The sequence below is a fragment of the Paroedura picta genome, chromosome 5 (assembly GCF_049243985.1).
Source record: "Paroedura picta isolate Pp20150507F chromosome 5, Ppicta_v3.0, whole genome shotgun sequence".
In the NCBI taxonomy this organism is placed as follows: Eukaryota; Metazoa; Chordata; class Lepidosauria; order Squamata; family Gekkonidae; genus Paroedura; species Paroedura picta.
In genome coordinates, this window is record NC_135373.1 from 82,076,182 (window position 1) to 82,099,410 (window position 23,229).

At 41.9% G+C, this 23,229-nt stretch overlaps 1 protein-coding gene across 2 annotated transcripts in view; it reads right to left on the reverse strand.

Annotated features, from left to right (window-relative positions):
* MDM1 (Mdm1 nuclear protein) overlaps nt 1-22,965 on the reverse strand; it is a 46,668-nt gene extending 23,703 nt beyond the window's left edge. For both annotated transcript variants that reach the window (XM_077338752.1, XM_077338750.1), the window contains exon 1: nt 22,876-22,965. In XM_077338752.1, coding sequence (XP_077194867.1) covers nt 22,876-22,956 — 81 coding nt within the window. In that variant the 5' untranslated portion in view covers nt 22,957-22,965. The remainder of the gene's footprint in view (nt 1-22,875) is intronic.
* Nucleotides 22,966-23,229: the final 264 nt, after the last annotated feature.

Consider the following 23,229-nt stretch of genomic DNA (forward strand, 5'->3'; position numbering starts at 1 on the left):
CAGCATCCGCTTCGACACGGGGCCAACCAGTTGCCCTGGAAAGCCAAACAAGGAAGACGTAGAGGCCTTCCTGCATGCTGCCGCCCAGCATGGATACCCAAAGGTTTGTTGCCTTAGTAGGTGGAGGCTCCCTTCAGTGACCATGGCTAATAGCCATTTATGGATCCCTTATTATTTCTCTAACAATAGCAGTTTTTACCCCCTAGACTGAAGAAGCCCAGACTTTCCATCTTTTCATAATCGGAAAGGTGCTCCAACCCAGCAGTCTTGGTTTAGAACAGCTCCATTCCCTTGCAGCCTCAATCATTCCCCACCCCCCGTATCTGAGCATTAGTGGCTATCCAAGGTCTCTGCTGGGTGCATTCCACCCACCTGTCCCTCCCAACCCTTTGCTTCAGCCACAGTCATCACCTGGCCTTTGTAGGTGCTGCCCACGACCAGGGCTTCCTGATTTCCTTCTCTGTGTTGTCATTCTAAGACCTTACCTCAGGCCTGTGTCTCCTGCTACCAAGCATCTGGTTATCACAGCGACAGCTTGCTGCACCTGTGCACAACTAAAGAAATAGCACTTTGCCAGATTACCGCCTACCCTTCTGCTGGAGCTTGTTTTAAAAGACCATATTCAAAAGAGTGGAGATCTATGTATTAAAGAAAACACCTACCAGCATTAAAAGTTATAAAATGTTTATTAAAAAGAAAATGCCCACACACACACTCTCTCTAAAAGAAAAGTGTAAACACATTTTGTGCCCTAGTTTGCTTATGTCAATAACATTATTGTTTGTTTGTTTATTTATATTTCTTTGCCCCTTGCAGTAAGGCACAAATCAACTGAAAGGAATGACAAAATACTGACTAGGGACCTTGACATTTTGGCTGACTACTGCTCTCAATGGTTGCTTATCCCAAGTCCAGGAAAAAAGAGAATGCTCCTGTTGCCATCTCGACAACAGTCTTGCCAACCTTGAACTGAGTGGCGATACACTGAGTACAACGATATTCCCAATACCCAAGATAATAGGAACACTTTGGAGTCTTTGGTGACTTTAAATTTAAAGAGTATACATTAGGTTAGCACGTGCTATGGCATTATTTATTTATTGTATGGTAGAGTTACACACAGAAAGCATATATATCTTCTTATTTAAATAAAACAGTAAGGACTGGTGGGGAGGACTTAGGGCAGGCTCTGTCCAGGATAAAAACTAAAGCTTTGCGGCTCCTGGTTCGCTCCTCCGAGTGGCACTCCAGGGCCAAGTGTCCAATTGGGAGGCGCGCAAAGCCACGTGGTCGCCCGCCTCAGGCCCGCCCAGAACCAGCATCCCCCCAGCTCCCAGCCGCTGAGGACCCGACAGCGCTGAAGACAGGTAGGCTGCTTCCCCCAAATCCAGCCCCGGCCCCGCTTCACCCTTCTGTGATCCGCTGGGGGGGAGGAGGAGAAGGCTTCTGCGGCCCCAAGGACCCCGTCCACGGCTACGCAGAAGCCTTTGGGAGTCGGGGGGGGAGTCCGTGGCCATCTAATGCCCATTTTATTTTCAATTAAAATGGGCTTTAGATCTAGTATACAATATAATACTATAAAATATGTAGCCAAGTTGATAGAATGGATATTCAGATATTGGGCAGTCCTCACAAATACTAATATCTAAATTTTCAACCTACTCAATCACAGCTGGAGAGAATTCAAAGAGCTCTGTCACATCACCCTGGAAATCACAACACTCACATTTCTGTGACAGATAGAAGATAGTTTGACAGGCTGTACTACAATCACATTTTGGTCCTGGTATTTTACCCCATTTAAACTGGCAGAGGTGGTGCAGGAGTGCCCTTGGCAATGTGGCTGGACTGTTGAGAAGCATGCCCTCTGGTAAGCATGCCCTTGGCTATAATAAAAAAATTATAAATGCATAGGGGGTTTGTTTGTTTGTTTGTTTACTACCCTCCCCTAAGGCTCAGGGTAATTCACATGAAACAGGAACAAGAACAATTCAGAGAAAATCAGTATCCATAAATAACAATACAACAATAATAAATAGTGTGAACAGTAAAATGTCAGCCTCCCCTTCTCCTTATGCTGTTTGGGGACCCAGTGCTCTGTGTGGGCAGTGAGGCAGCTGTGAATGCTTATGTGGCAGACAGCTCAAACCACTTCCCCACTATCAGGTGCCTGGATCTGCTGACAAGAGTTGTTCCCTTCTGACAATAAGCAGGGCCATTCCGCACAACTTAAATGTAGCAGAAGTCTTAACTTTGGTAAATGCTACTAATTCAACGTTCCACATGATGTCGTACACAATCTGCAACACTCCTGCAACACTCCCGCAAAAACTCCTGTAGAACTCCTGGGGCCCACCTTCTCCACCCTCTGTCTGATATGGACACTGGACTCCAGCCTCTCGCCACAAGGCCCCTGATTGTTTCTGACCATCGTGGTGCCACTTGCTGGAATTCAACAAGTTTATACAAAGCAAAGTATGGCAAAATCCAGATATATGGAACTCTACACTCATGTTTATAACTCCACACACGGCCTCCACTGACCATAGTGGGGTGGTTGCTATAGGTGCTACCCCAGTAACAAAAACTACTATCAGAAATTAGTATCAGAAACCTCTATGACACCCTCTGATTCTATCTGCTGGCCACTGCGTAACTCATACCCTTAAGGAGTGGAAAACCATATCATTTTTATGCAGTGACCAGGCCCCACCGTCTGCGTGTCTTATAACATTCTCTTTCATTTTTAATAATCAGAACTTCATGGTGTCATTCAATCATGCATCAGTCAAATTTGTAACCTTGTCCCAATAGAAAGTAGTAACTGGATAAATTTCAGGCTACTCAGGCTACTAAACAAAATGTAACTGATGTGTCATTTATCGTGCTAACGTTTGCTTTTGGACAGCAGCAAAATAAGAGCTGCTTGCCCTTCATTATATATGCATTTCGAAGTGGTAAACATACAATCACTCTGCCGGTCAGGGGCCCAGGTTATTATTCACACAGACCTTCATGCTCTCCCATTATTTATTCACTGCATGCCTCATAATGTAATTATAATAATTTTTAAAGTGGAATTCACAGATAACAATGGGAAATTGTGCAGGGCTGCCACAAATAATAGACTAAGAAATTCTCAAGGTGTAAGTGATTTTGTCAGCATGCATAATTTTTTGTTCCAGCCAACTGAGAATGTAACAAAAGAGAAAAGGAAACCAGGCCAAGTGACACCAACTAAGCACTTTAACACACCCACATAACACTATGAACAATTTGATTTATTTCTCACTAAGGTTGTAAGACTATGAGTGTTATCATTTCAGACAGCAGGTGTGGATTTCATGATTAAACATTCCTCCAAACAAATAAAAATTCACTGTACACAGAGTGCTTGGATGTCATGGGGAAAGGATCTAACATTAGTCTCTTGGGTTAACTGAACTACCCAGGGTTACTGTGATTATTTAATTGTGCAAGAGAGATGTTGGGCAAAGATTCTTTTTGATTAATCAAAGTCATGTATTTAAACAATTTTTAAGCTGCCTTTGCATTCAACTTAGAATCCCCAAGGCTGTGCACAATAACATTAGAGCAAGATTTTAAAAATATATGAACATTTTAAAAAACAGTTAAAACTGAACAAGTAGTCAATAAATAAACACATGAAAGAGAGAAATCATCATTGATAAATGATCCAGCTTTTTACAAATGTTGTCCCAAAAACTTGCCCAAAAAGATTTGTTCCCTGTTTCATTATTTCAGAGTCAGTTTTATCAATAACAAATTTAAAAGTGGCAAATACCTTGGCCACAGTCCACAATACATTCTGTGTGCAAAATAGGGATGTATGTCATAATGAATTTATTTAGGGTAAACCAAAAAGACTGAGAAAATGGGTGGGAAAGATGTCTGATGCAATGTACAAATAGTAACCATTTCATTTATAAATGTATATACTGTCTCTTTAGAGAACTGCCCGATGCAGCATGCACCGTAAACACTACAATAAAATCATTGAAAACCAGAATTATCATTAATAAACAAGTTACAATAATAAACTTATTCTAGAATTTCTTTCCCAGGTATATGCGATTATTTACTTTTGCAAAAGACTTTTTACTAATCAAAGGAATTAACCACCTATGAAAGCAAAACTAGTTTTTGAAAAAGAGTGTGAAAATTGACTGTCTTTTATTTGTAAATGCTGTGGAGTAAGTGGCTTACAACGCCTAAAGTTTCAATGGACATTAATACATGTAAATTGATATTAATATGCATAAAATATTAATATGCATATATGCATAAAATATTATGAAGCAAGTGTTTGTCAAGGTACCCTTTTGTTTCATGATGGACTTGCAACATGGAAAATTAAAGTATATAATTGTATAGGAAATGAGTATAATTTTGTTCCCTGTTCTTGCACTCTCACCTTTGAGTTTATGGGAAATTGTGGGCATTGCATCATTAATTTTCCCCATGTTTCCCATGCATTTCTTGGGGTTCCCTGATAAAATTATTTATGGTTCATCTGCACAGAAGCTTTTTCCACATAGTTCAATAGTATTTTTTCACTTTCCAAATAAAATTGGCAATCTAAATAAATAGGATGACAAACATTAGCTATTGCCAGTAGGTGGCAGGCCATCAACACTATATTGTATGCAGATTGATAGATGCAATGCCTTGTGAAAGATAGGTTCCAGTTATATTTTACAATTTTTAGATCTTTTTAAACAGAACTAAAGTATCTGCTGTACTGGCAGGTCCCTGATGAAAACAAACCTCTCCTTCTATCAGATATTCATGCTATATAAATTAAATAGAAAGAGGGTACCATTTGCTTTTCAACTATATGGTCGTCTGGAAATTACACTATGAGAAGAAATGTACCTATCAGTATTTCTTTATTGCCCAATTTCTTCTCTCTCTGTGTCTCCAGTATGTATATTTGAAGTCTAATTCACCCAAAAGAAACACTTCCAGCATCACTGGCTATATGACTGCAATTTGGCAACAATAATGCAGCTGTTAGTAAAGCCCATAGCCAGGATAAGCATGTAAAGAAACTCCAAGAGATAGTTCACATCTTTGATGAGCTGCAACATCAGATGACGAGTGACATTGTAGACACAGTTTTTATATTACTTGACACCATCTCAAGCACAACACTCTCTATGAAGGCAGTTCACTCAGTCTTCCACAGATCTTTCAAGGGCTGAACTAATCAAGTGATGAACTGAGTGACATTTATATATGTGTGATTTGACTGGAAAAGGAACCATGGAACCCCAAGCAATATTTATGCTGTATTGTAGTTGCATGGAGATGGGCTTCAATTTATCAGGGTCCCTGATGACCTGATCTGGAGTCTATTTTAAAGGGTGCACTTATTTTTCGAAGGGTGCCATTACCATCTGCATTTAGGCATAGTCATTTACATAATAAAAGACTTCAGTATTATTCTGCAGTAAACACTTTAATTTCTGGACTTTGAAGTCCCACTTCAAGGTACCTTGCTATGAAATAACAGGGCCTCTTGCTTTGATGGTGATCACAGCCAACTATTTATTATTTCATTTTTGATCCACTCTTTATTTAAACAGTTCTTAAGCAGCCATTTTCTCATTTCTTACTGTCTCTGACCTTTGAACTTCAGGTCCTGGCAGTCTATTGCCTCTGTCACCAACCTGGTAGAATTCTCTTGTGCAGATATTTTGTTGGCATTTTGGAAGTCAGCTCCGCACAAGCCACTGTGATCAAAGTGAGCCACTCAAATTATGTTGAACTGATCCTGTACAAAAAGATCAATCTGTTGAGAGAGAAATTCCGGCACCCCAGTGAAATGAATTGTCGCTTTAGTCACAAAGAGAACAGAAGCCAGTGGGTGATAATTCTGTTATTTCAGCAGGAGTAAAGGAACACTGTCTTATGAACATCCCTCCTGACATGTCTGCAGGACTTTTTATTTACTTATATATGCCATTCACAAGTCCTGCTACTATCTGGTTCCTTTTAATTGACATTGAAAACTTGCTATAGCGGCCAAAAGGTATATTAATAACTGGAAATATGATGGTTTTAACAGAAGTCTTTGTGTTACAATCAAGTAGGCGATTATGTTATTTTTAAGCCAATCAACACATCCTGATTTTAAAATATGCATTAATCATGCTAGTTATTTAAAGTGGGGGGACAGACTTTGAACACATCAGCATTCACAGACCACATTGAAATATATAATGTACTGTCTTCTGATAACGACTATACCTATATCCAACAATAAAGCTAGTGGTGGTGACAGCATTCCAGTTGAACTATTCAAAATCTTAAAAGACAATGCAGTAAAAGTGCTACACACAATATGCCAGCAAATTTGGAAAACTCAACAATGGCCACAGAATTGGAAAAGGTCAGTTAACATTCCAGTCCCAAAGAAAGGCAATGCCAAAGAATGTTCAAACTACTGCACCATCGCACTCATTTCTCATGCTAGCAAAGTTATGCTCAAAATCCTACAAGCTATATGTGGACCGAGAACTTCCAGAAGTACAGGCAGGATTTTGAAGAGGCAGAGGAACTAGAGATCAAATTGCCAACATACGTTGGATCATGGAGAAAGCTAGGGAGTTCCAGAAGAACATCTACTTCTGCTTCATTGACTATGCTAAAGCTTGTGTAGAGCAGTGGTCCCCACTCAAGCAGTGGGGACCACTCACTGGGGACCACTCAACGCCTTTTACTGAGGCCCGGTGGGGGGGGGTAGTTTACTCCTCTACTCTCAACCCACTGCCCTAACGCTCTCTGATCGCTATGGTAATGTTTAAACATCCCTTCAAAATAAGATACAGACACGCCACAACAATGAACATAAGGAACATTTTATTTTCATGGAAATTTTAACACATGACAGTTAAACTGACAGTTTAACTCATGACAGGGGGGAGAAGGCGTCCTTCGGGGCCCACCTCTAATTAGTCGAAGGACCACATGTGGTCCGCAGCCCACAGGTTGGGTATCGCTAGTGTAGAGCACAACAAATTGTGGCAAGTTCTTAAAGAGATGGGAATACCAGAGCATCTTATTTGTCCCTTGAGAAACCTATATGGAGGTCAAGAAGCAACAGTGAGAACTGGGCATGGAATCACTGATTGGTTCAAAATTGAGAAAGGAGTTCGGCAAGGCTGTATACTATCGCCTTGCCTATTTAACTTGTATGCGGAGCACATCATGAGAAAGGCAGGGTTAAATGAGTCACAAATTGGGATCAAGATTGCAGGGAGAAATAGCAAACTCAGATATGCAGATGATACCACTCTAATGGCAGAAAGCGAAGAGGAACTAAAGAGCCTGTTGATGCAGGTGAAGGAGGAGAGGGCAAAAGTTGGCTTGAAACTCAACATCAAGAAAACGAAGATCATGGCATCCAGCCCTTTCAATTCCTGGCAAATAGATGGGGAAGAAATGGAGGTAGTGACAGATTTTATTTTCCTGGGCTCCAAGATCACTGCAGATGGGGACTGCAGCAAAGAAATTAAAAGACACTTGCTCCTGGGGAGGAAAGCTATGGCAAATCTAGACAGCATCCTAAAAAGCAGAGACATCACCCTGCCAACAAAAGTGTGTCTAGTCAAGGCTATGGTCTTCCCAGTTGCAATGTATGGCTGGGAAAGTTGGACCATAAGGAAGGCCGAGCGTCAAAGAATTGAGGCTTTTGAACTCTGGTGCTGGAGAAGACTCTTGCGAGTCCCTTGGACTGCAAGGCAACCAAACCGGTCAGTCCTAGAGGAGATCAGCCCTGACTGCTCCTTAGAAGGCCAGATCCTGAAGATGAAACTCAAATACTTTGGCCACCTCATGAGAAGGAAGGACTCCCTGGAGAAGAGCCTAATGCTGGGAGCGATCGAGGGCAAAAGAAGAAGGGGACGACAGAGAATGAGGTGGCTGGATGGAGTCACTGAAGCAGTAGGTGCAAACTTAAATGGACTCCGGGGAATGGTAGAGGACAGGAAGGCCTGGAGGATCATTGTCCATGGGGTCGCGATAGGTCGGACACCCACCTAACAACAACAACCTCCAGGTGGGAACTGGAATCCTCTGGAATTATAGCTCATCTCCAGAGAAGAGAGATTGGTTCCCCTAGAGAAAAATTGCTGCTTTGGAGGGTGATCTCCATAGCATTACACCCCACTAAAACCCCTCAGGATGTAATGTGTACTGCACAGTGTGTGACCTCTATGGCCTAAAAGCTCATTCTGGTTTTAATGAATTTTTACACTGCATTATTAATCTTTTTTATGTGTGCTTGTAATCTCAACTTTTTAGGTATCCAATTCCAAAGCATATGTTGGCTGTACATTAAAATATATTGATGATGACTGCTCTCCACTTTGAGAGCATTTTGGAATACCCTCACTCTATCTTACGTGTAGTGAAGCAGTCCTCAGGCGGGGTCTGGGGATCCCCTAGAATTATGTCATATCCAGACTAAAGAGATTAGTTTCACTGGAGTCAGTGGCTGCTATGGAGGGTGGACTCCATTACATTATACTCCCCACTCCAAATTCCACCCACTCCCAGCTTCATCCTGAAATTCTCTAATCCAACTTACATTGCAAACTAAGATATAGATTCCTTCACATAGTGGCCTAAAGACTCAGTTTTTAATGAATTTATAAAGTATACTGTAGTATTAATAATATATGCATTTCCCATATAAATAAATAAATAAATAAATAAAATTAGCTTTAGTTTTATGATTGCACTAAAAATACATGTAGACATTTTGTTGGAAAGCTGTTGCCTTAGTAGCGAGAGTTTATTATTGTTTTTATTTTCCCTCAGGAAACTATTTTTCACTTTAAAAACACTTCATGATAGCCATGCCTGAGGTGCTATGTGAAACAGCTCATCTCACTGTTCCTTTTCTTAACTGCTAAGATGCTGGCACAGTATATATTACACTGACTGTGATGCACAAGAAGTGTTTCCAAATTTTATGCTTCTGGGTGGTTAATGGCAACCAGGCAGTTTTTTTCCTCCCCCCAAAAACAAGATCCACTAGCCCACCCAGGATTATAAATCTGAACATACGGGTGGGGTCTTAACAAGTTCAACTCCACTGAAAGCTGTTCTCTGCCCAAGTCTCATTAATCTCCCATAGAATTGCTTTATGTGCATCATCTCACATATGGAGGTCTGCTTATTGGTGACCTGCAGTTGCTTGTCCGCCCACATTTTACTCTCACCTGTGCCTACAAACTTCTATTAATGAAAGCACCCAGAACAAATCTGACCAAGTTCATCACAACTCATTTTATGCTTTTTCAAAGTTCCCAGTTATTTTAAGACCTCAGAGAAACAGAACCCTCAACAGAAGAAGAGACAAGGGAGGAACTGCTCCAAAAATGGGGTTCTTACCCAGACCAATTAACCGCTACATTATTAAATAAGGGGCAGAATAAAATAAAAGAAACTATCAAGAATATTGACTATTGATGCAATAGCAGATTTTGGGCTATTAACAGAAATAATTCCAATTTTGGAACTAAAATAGCCAAAAATGAAGATTTAAACTTATTAAGATGGTGATTCTTAACATTCACCATAATCCATCACTCCCCCCAAAGAATGTAACATTATAATCACATGCTTTCCTATCAAGCTATAATTTAAAAAAATTAGGACATAAAACAGTGCTCCCTAAAAGACCATTTTATTTACATCATAAGGTTTATGGCAACTGTTTAGCATATTTTTATTCTGCTCTTCCTTCAAAGAGTCTAGGATGGCATATGCTTTCTTTTTATGAAGTAAAAAAATTCAGTTAAAAGAGAGAGACTAGCTAATCTTCATGGTGGAATGGGGATACTCCTATAGGTAGACCATACATATTCAAGCAGACCTTTGTCCTGGGGACCATCAGGCACATCTTTAATGGTAGGTTTGATTCCTATTTACTGTGGGGCACTATTTAAAGATCTGAATGAGAAATCTAGGATGTTGTATTTTATTCGTTGGGCAGGTTCAGCAGTATAAAACAAACTGCCTTCCTTAGAAATCATTGTTCGTAAGAAGGAAGGGCTGCCTAAAATTTACTCAAAATTTGAAATCACCCCTCGTTAAGACTGACTGGCCCTGGTTAAGAATCTCTGGTTTAAGAAGCCTAAAGTCCAAATTGTGTATTTGGCAGCCAAACTTATGCAACATACCTTCACCATTCATTTTTTCCAACATTCAAAGGAGTTTGAGAGGTATTATTGGTATCCACAGAACAATTGCCAAGATAACCTGATTACCAAATGTTTATTCATCCAGCTTCTTTTATTTTCCATTCTGAGCTACATTGTAAACTCTGTTGAAATCAGTAGGATTTACCCATGAGTTAATATTTTACTTAAATTATTCCAGGTATTTTTAAGTCAAAAGGCATTAACATAATGGAAGGCTGAAATCACAAGGAAGTCTAAATCATTCAAGATCACTACCGGGGTTTGGTTTATTGCAGGGAGACACTCAAAAGGGGGAAAAAAAACATATAGTAGATACTTGTAACATTTCACTCATGGCTAGATGAGGCAGAGAAGCCTTAGACTTTTAATCAGTAAACTTGAGTTAATCAGTATTGGTTGTAATAGAACTTGTGGAACTGAAGACAATAGACTTTTAATCAAGGTACACTTAGGAACTGTAGGAATCCAACCCCAGCTAAAAAGTAAAAAGGTAAAGGTATCCCCTGTGCAAGCACCGAGTCATGTCTGACCCTTGGGGTGACGCCCTCCAGCGTTTTCATGGCAGACTCAATACGGGGTGGTTTGCCAGTGCCTTCCCCAGTCATGACCGTTTACCCCCCAGCAAGCTGGGTACTCATTTTACCGACCTCGGAAGGATAGAAGGCTGAGTCAACCTTGAGCCGGCTGCTGGGATCGAACTCCCAACCTCATGAGCAAAGCTTTCAGGCGGCTGCCTTACCACTCTGCGCCACAAGAGGCTCTAGCTAAAAAGTACCAAGGCCTAATTTGATTGAAGTGCCTTCCCTTGGCCTTAAACAGAAAGGGGCAGCAGTGGGTAAAGGTAAAGGTAAAGGTATCCCCTGTGCAAGCACCAAGTCATGTCTGACCCTTGGGGTGACGCCCTCTAGCGTTTTCTTGGCAGACTCAATACGGGGTGGTTTGCCAGTGCCTTCCCCAGTCATTACCGTTTACCCCCCAGCAAGCTGGGTACTCATTTTACCGACCTCGGAAGGATGGAAGGCTGAGTCAACCTTGAGCCGGCTGCTGGGATTGAACTCCCAGCCTCATGGGCAAAGCTGTCAGACGGCTGCCTTACCACTCTGCGCCACAAGAAGCTCAAGCAGTGGGTACCACCCTATTACACCTCCTTTCCCCGACAACTCTGCAGAATTTTAAAATGATTCCAATTTATATAGTAACTGAGCTCAGAATTAGATTTATCTAGGGACAAAGCCTGTTTCAATCAGGAATACAACGAGAGCAAGATGGAAGGAGGGGTGGAAGAACTCGGCAGATTGTCTCTCCCTCCCCCCAGGACCTGGAAAGGCTGCAGGCTGGAAATCCCCAGGTAGGGAACTCACCCGCAGGGGCAGCTCTCACACAGCAGGGATCTGCAGCCACTGAGCCTCAGAGGGAAGGGGGAGGGGAGGGGAAGGGGACGGAAGGTGATTGGCTGGTGGCTGGACAGGCAACCTGGTTGGAGGAGGCACTCAGGGGTGGGATAGCCACCCTGTGTGGGTGTTCAGTGGTGAGTGGCACTTAAGCCATGAGACCAGCTCCTCCTCTTAGGCTTTACCAGAAATATTAAGTGGAACAAATTAGTGTGACCCAGTGAGACTCAATGGTGCAGGAGCCACATATGGCACTTTGACATGACACCTGTGGGTCTTCTCAGGCACCGTGCCCCATATTTCAGGAAAGTGAGCAAGTCCTTTTCACAGCGAGGCTTGTATTGGCAAATTATTGCCACCAAAGTTTGCCACCCTCCAGGATTATAATTTATCTCCAAGAGATCAGTTCCCATAGAGAAAAAGGCAGCTTTGTTGCATTACATTTCTGCTGAATTCCCTCCCCTCCCCAAATTGAACTGTCCCCAGGCTGCAATCCCAAATCTCCCAGAATATCCCCCACAAGAGTACATGCAGCTGTTTTTGTTGATGGTGATTGCTAATGTGGTATAACATACATATGTTCCTGAAGTACTGTGGTATAACATACACAAACTGTTGAGTTTTTAAAATTCTATTCCTATTCTGAAGAACAATTCAGTGTATTCAGTAGCAACTAAACATTAAGTCCTTCTCACTTTGCTACATGTACTGATTTATCTTGGCTTCAATAATAATTACAGTTTGGTCAGGGAAAGAAGGCAAAAAGGAAGAATCACAGTGTAAGGATGGCTTATTCAGTTAATTAGCTATTTTGTTGCAACTTGGCATGGGAATGTAAGAAGTACCCAACTAGATCAGATCAGTGGCCTACCTAGTCCAGCATCCTTTTCACACAGTTACCCGCCAGTTGAACTAGAGGGCCAAACAAGGAAAATGTAGAGACCAGACCTTCTTTTTGATGTTGCCTTCATCCTAACACTGATATTTAGACTCTGGATGCAGGAGATCTCTTTCATCATTATGGCTAGTACCTACTGAGGGGCCTATTCTCCATGAATCTGTCTAACTCGCTTTTAAAGGCTGACCATCGTTATGCCCACTAGCGTAGATGTTCAATAGGTAGAAAGAGCACAGTATTTCTTCTCTGCCAATGCTACTGGCATTGACCAGAATTCAGTGCCATTTAGTGGCCTTTCTGGAAAAGGCAAAATATGTCCCTGTCCTCTCCCACAAAGTCCCTCTAACAGAGGATACCTAGGACATGCTCCTTGAACCAAATAACTCATTAAATTCTGAACACATTTTAATTATTCTGGCTCCTTTAATCTATTAGTTTTTCACATTCCGCTGTGTACACTTGTTAAAATTCATCCTATGCCATTGGCATCTGTGACTCTTTATGTCACTATTTTATCACTTTTCCTTTTGCTCGCTTAGGTTTCGGTGCCACTTTGCCCGGTACAGATTAAAATGGAAAGTAATGAAATTGTAGTTTTCTATATTTCCACACTTACTGCCACAGATATAACTGCTTATAAGATGTAAAAGAAATTCTAGAGGGAATGTACTTAGTTTGGTTGTTCATATCTAATACTATACTATTTTAAGATTACACAAAATAACTATTGTTCTATTTATTGTACCCCTGCTTCAAACTATACATTCCAAACCAGTGCTTGTTTGTTTAGAAGGTAAACTATGTTGAATGGGCTTACTCTCCCAAAAGTGTGCCTAAGATGGCAGCCTTGGGCTATCTCCTCATCATCATTACTTGGGACCACCATTGTTTATAGGCAACTTAGGAGTCACAGTGCTATTTTATTCTATTGCCTTGCAGTGGAACACTTTTTCGCTACAAAAGACGTGGAGTCAACTTCTTTTGGCATTAAAATAGCCACAACTTTAATAACTGCTGGGCATTGGTCAGCATGGGGGAAAGGAACCAACCCTCTTGTGGCCCTCTAGCCACAAGGCAGCCAAGTTATTATTCCAGCAGGCTAGCAAGGGACCCTCTGGCACCCCATCAGGCTCCCCGTGCTCCCAATGATCGGCTGTTTATCAGGGAGGTGGCAGAATTTTGGGAACCCATTGAGACGTGGACCTCTGCTGGGTTCCCTTGCCACCCAGAAATGCGGCTCTGCCATCAAGGCCCTGGAGCCACCATTGTTTATAGGCAACTTAGGAGTTACAAATGCTATTTTATTTTATTATTGAATATTGCAGTTACTATGAGCCTCTTGTGGCGCAGAGTGGTAAGTCTGAAAGCTTTGCCCATGAGGCTGAGAGTTCAATCCCAGCAGCCGGCTCAAGGTTGACTCAGCTTTCCATCCTTCCGAGGTCGGTAAAATGAGTACCCAGCTTGCTTGCTGGGGGGTAAACGGTCATGACTGGGGAAGGTACTGGCAAACCACCCCGTATTGAGTCTGCCATGAAAACGCTAGAGGGCGTCACCCCAAGGGTCAGACATGACTCGGTGCTTGCACAGGGGATACCTTTACCTTTATATTGCAGTTACTTGCTCAAACTGAAGTAAAATTCGCACAAATCCATCATTTAGCAAAATTTCAGAACGCTTGAAATTCATGTTATTTTGAAAAACCATGTGAAAAAATTAAACTTTATTGTTAGTTTGAAATGTTATGTTAAGTATCAGTTCCAGTACTGTCCCACTCTAATTTTGTACAGCTCTGCCAACATCTGTTCTTTGGAATATTAAAAAATAAAATTCCAAATAAAAGTGTAGATGTTTGATTTTTTGCAAGCAATTATATTCTCAAGAAAATTAATCTAATTTATCTCCCAAATTATATTGAGTTCTATTTCCTAATCATATTGGAGAGACTTCAAAAGTGCATCTTATTATGGTGATCACCAAACTTTAAAAGAAAAATGGGAATTTCCTGTCTGGAATTCCTCAGTGGTATCCCAGCCAAGTACTAACCAGGGACAATTATGTTTGGTTTCCAAGATCTAATAAGATGTGACTAACCTAGGCCATCCAGTTCATAATTCTCAAATCACAAAGTGCAAACCATGCGGATTGAAGAGCCTGTGCCAGTCATACACCTGTTCTAATCATGTGTGTCATGTGAATGGTCCATGCATCTGTCCACAAACCTTTGCCTAAAATAGTGATCAGCAACTGTCAGTCAGAATCAACAGACTGTATTGGGGCAGAAAGATCAATAGCAGACTTGATTTAAGGCAATTTTAAATGCTCAGTGAAACATACACAGCCACACGTACACTGGGACTGTGGGGCTAAAAAGCATTCAAGCTGTTTAACTGATCCCCACAATTAGGATCATCTGGAAATTCCCTAGCTCAGTAGTTGTCAGACTATTCCAGTGGGGAACTGAGGGTTCCTTGGAAGCTTATCATACGTTCTCCAATGAAAAAATAGTTACTTCCCTGAAACTCCCCCACTTTCATTGGTCTTCCCTCCAATGTACAAACATGGGGGGGGGGGGGGGAGGCACAATCAGGATAGCATTCTCAGTCTGTGTGGGGAAATTTTAAATCCAACAGTCCCACCCTAAAATATACCCAAGGATGTGAAGGTAGCAAATTTGAAGACCATTGTTTCAGAATGAGCAGAAACCAACTTAGTTGACACTTACACTGATGTAACTATACAGCTTAACAAAGCAAGACAAAAACCCAATTAATGACATTAGGCCCAAGCTAGAAATGATAGCAGCAACTGTGTCTCTTGTTCACAAGCCTGCCTCACTCACATCTTTGGCTTCAAAATAGAAAACTCAAGATAATCAAGGAGCCCATATGGTAGAGAGCACATGCCTTGTCATTTCCTTACAAACTATTTTGGCTACATATCAGTGTATTCAGACTTAAAATTTTCCCACTCAGTGTCCAGAGATTATGGTTTGTTCCCTTATTTGAAACTTGTCTTAAGAAAGGCCAGGCAATATTACTGACACGGAATCATGGTTGGGTTTCATATTTGACTTTCAGTGCGTTACAAAAGCATTAGGCAATGATAATTATCAGGCAATAACATTGTTACAGTCACTTTTTCTGTTTATTTGATGTATAATCCATCTCAGATTTTCAAGGCTGTTCAGAATATTCATTTAAAATGCAAACGATCACTAAAAACTATTAAAGTCAGTCTGAACAACTAACAATTACAAATACATCAAGAAGAACCAATCAATTTCTATACACAGGAAGAACAAACGTTAAAAACATTTAAACATACACACACCAAGATCTCAAGATGTTAAAGGAGCCCCAAATCCAAAACAAAATTACACACACACCATAACACACATACAACTGGAAACCTAAGTGAACAGCATGGAACATGGAACCATATTCAGAAGGCACAGTGCTGGGTTTATAGCAGTGGGGGGAGGGTATTCTGCAATTGGGGTGCCACTACAGATCTTGTCTTCAGTTTCCACTCCCTTGCCTGCAGAAATTGGAGTACTCAATACATATTCTTCAAGAAGAAGAAGAGTTGGTTCTTATATGCTGCTTTTCCCTACCCGAAGGAGTCTCAAAGCAGCTTACATTTGCCTTCCCTTTCCTCTCCCCACAACAGACAATCTGTGGGGTGGGTGAGGCTGAGAGAGCGCTGATATCACTGCCTGGTCAGAACAGTTTTATCAGTGCTGTGGCGAGCCCAAGGTCACCCAGCTGGTTGCATGTGGGGGAGTGCAGAATTGAACCCGGCATACCAGATTAGAAGTCCGCACTCCTAACCACTACACCAAACTGGCTCAACATTGTTGGAAAGGATCATATTGACATAAATAGCCCTTTGAGTACCCTGATTCCAGAAAACTTACTGGTTTAAAGATGATAGCCAGAACTTTGACTTGTACCCAAAAGCTGATAGGAAACCAGTAGCGTTCTTTTAAACTGGCTGTGTAAGAGCATGCCTCTGAAAAACCAATTTTACTGTATTGCATGGCTAGTAAATAATATTGTTTTACTTATTTATTTGCATAGGCCACCAAGGTTACTAACAATTTAAAACATACATGATAAAGCACTTTATAAAACAATCAAAATAATGCCCCTCCCTAATAAACCTTATTTAAACATATTTTTAGAAGAGTCAAAATACATATGAAATAGTAAAAAATGCATACAAAACATAAAACATTGGTTGGGAAGGGTGGTCATTGAGTGAATGCCAAATGAAACAAAAAAACAAAACACCTTTGCACAGATATTCCCATCTTGCTGTTCCCTGCCTATGAAAATGCCAGCCCCAGCTACTGGTAAAATATCAGGAACTAAAACTACCATTTCATGGCCACACAGCCCATAAACAAAAAGGTCTTTACCAGCTGGTGGAACACAGCAGCTGAAGGGGACTGGTGAATCTCCCTGGGGAGAGAGTTCCAAAGTTTTGTTCAATCTATCAATCAATTTTATTGCTCTTATCTTAGGCCATTGCAAAACATTATAAAACAGAAAAACCATGTGTACAAAATTCCAGCATAAGCAAATAATTATAGGTAGCCACAGGAAATGGTTTCAACATCAGTGAATGAAAAACCGCTGTGGCATAGCTGGCGAAACCAACCCCCCAAAAATTTCAAAGGTGCATATAAAAGTTGTCTTCCTTTTTATTCCAAAATGCGACAAGGTTCTGATATTGAATATCTTGTTTCGCCTTAACTTTGTCATAGCATATTTCATCTGAAAAGATATGAAATATGAAAAATACAGAAAATACAGAGTCAATATAACATCTAAAAGAACAACTCCCCATGCATTTAATATCTTCCAAATGCTTAACAGCACAGACAAAAATTGTAGCTTCCAAGAGGTATAGTAACCTGCATTGCATGGTTCCAGTCAGTTGCATTATATGGACCCACAAGCCACCATAGTAAAATACATCTTTGCTAATAGTTCCCAGCTGTATAGAGTAAATGTAAACAGTTGATGCCAATTACCTGATCTTTTGACTGCAATCAAATTGTCAGACCAATTGTCATTAGATCATCTTTGACCACTGTCAAGATACAGGACTATTTTCAAAGGTTTTAGATCTTCTTCAACAGGTCTCCAATATTGCAAAAAAAGATATTTATAACTAAGAAGCAGACATCACAATAACATACCATTTACAAAAAACAACTTAAATCAATCTCTGCATTAAGTCCTTGGGGAACCAAAGTTCCAAGATGATGAATTAAAGATGCTGTAAGAGTAGTTTGGTAACATTGTAATGGATATCATGTTAAGGTTGAAATACATAGATAATGAAGAACTTCAGTTCATCTACTGTATGTCCTGCCTCTGTGAAGTGAGGAACAAGAGGAGAGTCTAAATGTCCATGTCTTAATTCTGGATCGGTGATCTCCAATTCGTGTCTTAATAGGTCCTCTGCTGATAACCTAAATAAAATTTTGGGCAGCTACATAATAATGCAACATCCAGTTTTAAGGACATGCTTGTTAGAACTGAAAACTACAAAGGGGAAAGCTGCATTCTGTATGCATGCATAGGAATGGGCATGAACCAAGAAAATGTTGTTTGGTTCAGTTTGTCGTTCATAGCCAAACCATGAACTGAACCACAAACAAAATTGAACTAAAATGGCCTCATACAAATTAAACCGGTTAATTAAGCAGACCTTTCCCTCCCCCAGTGTACTAGAAACTCCAAACTTGCAGGTGATCTCTGTTTGATTTTCTTCTACCATCCCATCATGTCTGGTATAGATTGGACTTATAGGGGGGGTATCTGAGTTATAGCCCTTCAAATAATGTGCTCCCAGGGAAGTGCTTCTGGTGAAATGTCAGGCACAGCTTTCAGAGTTCATAGAATGGACCTTGTACAAACTAAAGACATCAGACTCTTAGAGTACCTCCCCTATGTGCTATCCAAGTTATGTATGGAGTGGACTTGGGGTCCAAGTTACTGCTCCCCAAAGAAGGTGGCCAAGGAAAGTGCTTTTGGGGAAATATCAGGCACAACTTCAGGACTGTATAGAATGGACCCTGTGCAAGCTACACACAAAATGCACAGGGAATCTCATCCTGCCACTTGCTCCTCTATAATCTCTCATTTTATTTATTAACCACCATATTTCATGGGACACAGTGCAGTTTACAGTAGAATAGAAATATTACCAATCCCCCCCCAAAAAAATAAACAGTTTCTCACTTTTATCCATCCCTCCTGAATTAACCCTACTGTGAGCAAAGGTTGAAAGTAGGTACAAAGGTAGTTCAATATGTGGGGGGAAAGAATCCTCTAAGACCACCAACCCCCATGTCACAGGCTTCCAGTCCACAGACACCAAACCAACCTTGCTAAGCTAATGGAGGCCAGCTCTAGCAGGGCATCACCACGGAACTAAAAGCCTCATTCCACTGATCAGTTCCTGGGGCTTTCCACAGAGGAAAAAGAGGGCCGTTCCACATTCGTCCAAAATAGCACAATGGTTACTAATTGAAATCGCTACAGTTTTGCCGTTATCCACAACGTCGTTGACAATCTGCAACACTCCTGAAACCGATCCGCAAAAAGCGCTTCATTGTAGCGCTTTCAGGGAAATCCCAAAAAGTGGATTCACCCTCCGGAAAGCGCTACACTCCTGCAACCAATCTGCAACACTAGCGGGAAAGTTATGTGCGTTACCATTGTTGCGGTTTCTGCAAAGTCCCTCCCCCTGGCTCTCTCCTCTGATCTTCCGGCAAAGCGATTGCCATTTTTTTTTCTCCGAGCGAGCGGAGATCAACGCACCGGCAAGCCTCCGTTTACCCAGTGAGGCTTCCCCGGCTGCAGTCCCTCTGTTTAAAGTCACCAAGCACAAGCATCGCAGAGGCCCGTTTGCTGGTTTATTTTCACTTTATTTTTCACACTGTTTTCGGCCGAAAATCGCGCCCGTGGGGGGGGGATTTTTTTTTTCACTCGGGGGGGGAGCGTGGCAACGATGAAATGGCAGCTCAAACATCACCTGCTAGCTGGATGGGTCTCTCCGTTGCAACGAATCAACACATATTCGTTGCAATGGGGGGGGGTGTTTTTTAATCTTTCTTAAAGGGAAAGGGGCTGTTTGGGAGCATGATAACGGCCACCCATTGGCTGCTTGACGGCCAGGGGCGGGACACAGCTCAGCAATAGCGCTTCCTTTCTAGCGATTTTTGCCGAGACCGGAACCCTGTGGGAAACAATAGAAACGCAACTGGATGCCACTACAAAGGCAGGTATGCATAACGACGAATTCCACTATTTAAAATGGCAATTTTTCGTTCAGCAAACAATTTGCTACATGGATCCCGGTGCGGAATGGCCCAGAGTTTTCAGCACTGTCCTGAGACACGCATGGCAGCAGTGATCCAGAGGGTGGAGAGGTGAAGCATCTTCCCCTTCCATATCCCAACTCCCTGTGGCTGCCTCATTTTACATAGTTTATTTATTTTATTTCTTACATTTTTATACTGCCCTCTCTTGTAGCTTAGGGCAGTTTACATAGAACACCATCATGTCCCCTCCCAGCCTGGTGCTAAAAAGCAGCTGCGCCACCCAGAGGAGCACAACCCCCCCCCCCAGCAGTCATCCAGGCTCTTGCAGCAATTACCCACCACAAATGTGACTTGATTATTGAGTATGATCAGCCCTTCTCTCTCCCCCCTGGGCCCAGGAGTCACCTACACAGTTGCAGTTGGCCACATCCCTGGGCCCCTTTCACTACCTGAAGACAAGGGGATTGTTGGCCATGGCCAACCCCTTCCTTTCCTAGGCCCAGGAGTCACCCACACTGTTTCAAGTGGCTGCATCCCTGGGCCCCATTTACTATCTATGGTGGAGATAGCTGGCCATGGCCAATCCACCTCTTCCCCTGGGTCCAGGAGTCACCTGCATTGTTGTGGGTGGCCATGTCCCTGAGTCCTGTTCAATATCCATGGAAAAGATGATAGCTGGGTATGGCCAACTCCCTTCCTCCCCGAACCCATTCCTGAGCTCCATTCACTGTCCATGGACAAGGGGACAGCTAGGCATAGTAAACCCCATCCTTCCTTGGGCCCCAAAACAAAGTACACTGAAAAGTGAAAATAGACATGGAGGTGACTCAGGGCCCCAAGATGACCCAGACTCGACAGTGTTGAGAACTTGAAAAAAGAGGAGATCCAAAAATCACAAAAAGGAGGGATGGGTGTATATATGTGGGCCTTCTTCAGAGGAACCCACACCAGAAGTAATGCCCCTTTACTCAATGTGAGCAGAAAGCCTGAGTGGCAAACACAGAGCAAAAAGCAATCCCCTGCCCAGCAAAGCTGATCAGTTTCGTTCCATCTCTCTATATTTCGATCCTCTCCAACTTGCTCCACAATCCAACTAAGGAAGGCCAGACTGTAGCTTGGCTTTATAGAGTTTTCCCATGGAGCCAAGTGGGGGTTCTGTAAAGAAGAGCCAGTTTGGTGTAGTGGTTGGGAGCACGGACTTCTAATCTGGCAAGCCGGGCTTGATTCCTCGCTCCACCACATGCAGCCAGCTGGGTGACCTTGGGCTCACTGATAAAGCTGTTCTGACCAAGCAGTGATATCAGGGCTCTCTCAGTCTCACCCTCCTCACAGGGTGACTGTTATGGGGAGAGGAAAGGGAAGGTGATTGTAAGCTGCTTTGAGACTCCTTCGGATAGAGAAAAGTGGCATATAAGAACCAACTCTTCTTCTCCTAACTGGCAGTCAGAAATGTCTATCAAGCTTTGGTGGTCCCCTATTGATGTTTCCAAGGCTGGAGACAATTTTGCCAACACTGTTATCTTGGAGCTTGACTGATTAATGCCGAGTTGTCTAGGAAACATATTTGTTTTCCAAACCACCACAAACCAACTTCCAAGTTCATGAAATGTTTGGGACACACATGCTTTCATACGTAAAGCTTTACAACCCCCCCCCCCAAAAAAAACCAACCCAAGTTCAGCATGAATTTTGCTTCATCCACCAGTTCATGCCCATCTCTACCCCCACTAGAAATAATGTGCAGATAAATCATCATTTTAGCAGCAGCAAATCATCGTTTTAGCAGCAGCAAATCCCAATTTCCTGGGATTACAACTGATCTCCAGGCAACATCAGTTCACATGGAGAAAATGGCCATTCTGAAAGATGTACTCTATGGCATTAAATCCCATCCAAGTCCGTCTCCTCTCCAAACCACTCACTTGTCACGCTCCACCTCCAATATCTCCAGGTATTGTCCAATCCAGAGCTGGCAACCCTAATAATGGGTTATATGCTGGCAGCCAGGCAAGTATATGCAGAACATGGAGCAAGATACCAGTTATGAAAAGTGGTTGGAAACCTTGCTAATTCCACAACCTTGCTAATTCTAGACCCATTGCTAACACAGGGGAAACTATTCTGCCCCCCATTTCCTCCCACCCTATTTAGCTAGAGGAGAAGCAATACAGGCAAATGTTGGTACAGGACAGTTAGGAAACAAAACTATGATGACTTGCTTTTAGAAAATGTTTATGCAAACTAGAATTAAATATTGGTGAGTCTCAGCTTCTGCAAATCTCTTAGCTATATATGTTTGGGGGTTTTAAAATTCAAATAATTAATTTATTCACAACTAAAGGTTAACTACCCATTGGAACCAACATATAAATGTTTCCACTGCATTATTTCCTGACAAACATAACTAGATATGAGCCATACGCTGCCCAATTTCCAGCCACTTCCTGAGTATCTATTATTACATAATGGTATCTGTGGTAAGCATTGCATTAATGTGCTTTCATGGTTAAGTCATTTCCATTGCACTTTCTTGAAGTTCCTGATGCTATTTGTTATCACTTATTTGCTGCAAACGCCTGGATCATTCGGCAAGATCCGAGTCTTTTCTTAAAAGGCTGGTTCTCCTCCTTAAGCTATTTTTATTCCGCCAGCTTTGATGTCTTTCTATGCACTTTCCTTACATCTTCAAAAGCTCCCAATTCATTAAAGAATTTCTCTGCTGGATACGTCTACACTTTGATTTAACACCATACATTAACAAATTAGAATGCAATACATTCTTTTAAAAAGTAATAATAAGAGAAACATCAAGCGTAACTTTAACAATGTTGTTCATTTTAAAAATAAACCATGGACTGTCTGCATGGTGGCATCCTGTGCGCTCCTAGCACGATTGCCAAGAGTCCCCATAGCCACACACACACACACACACACACACACAAAATAGACACAAACCGAAACATCAGAAACAAGACACCTGGCTTCATTTTAGCATTCATAGGCTAGGTGTACCTGAGGGAGGAACTGTAGATCATTAGAAGAGCCTCTTCTTGGCATGCAGAAAGGCACAGGTTCCCTCCCTGGCATCTTCATCTAAATGGACCAGACAGTAGTTAATGGGAAAGCCCTCTGCCTGAGACCCTGGAGAGCTGCTGCCAGTCTTAGATAGTGCTGACTTTGATGGACCAAGAGTCTGGTTCAGTATAAGGCAGCTTAACATGTGAGAGAGAGTCCTTGAGAGAAGTGGGGGAATTCTGTGCTTCACATTTTTATCCCAACCTTCTTCCAGTTCAGAGCAGTGCAATTTTTATCCTCACGACAATAGGTAAGGGTCAAAGAGAGTCACCAGCTCAAGCTCACTCTTTC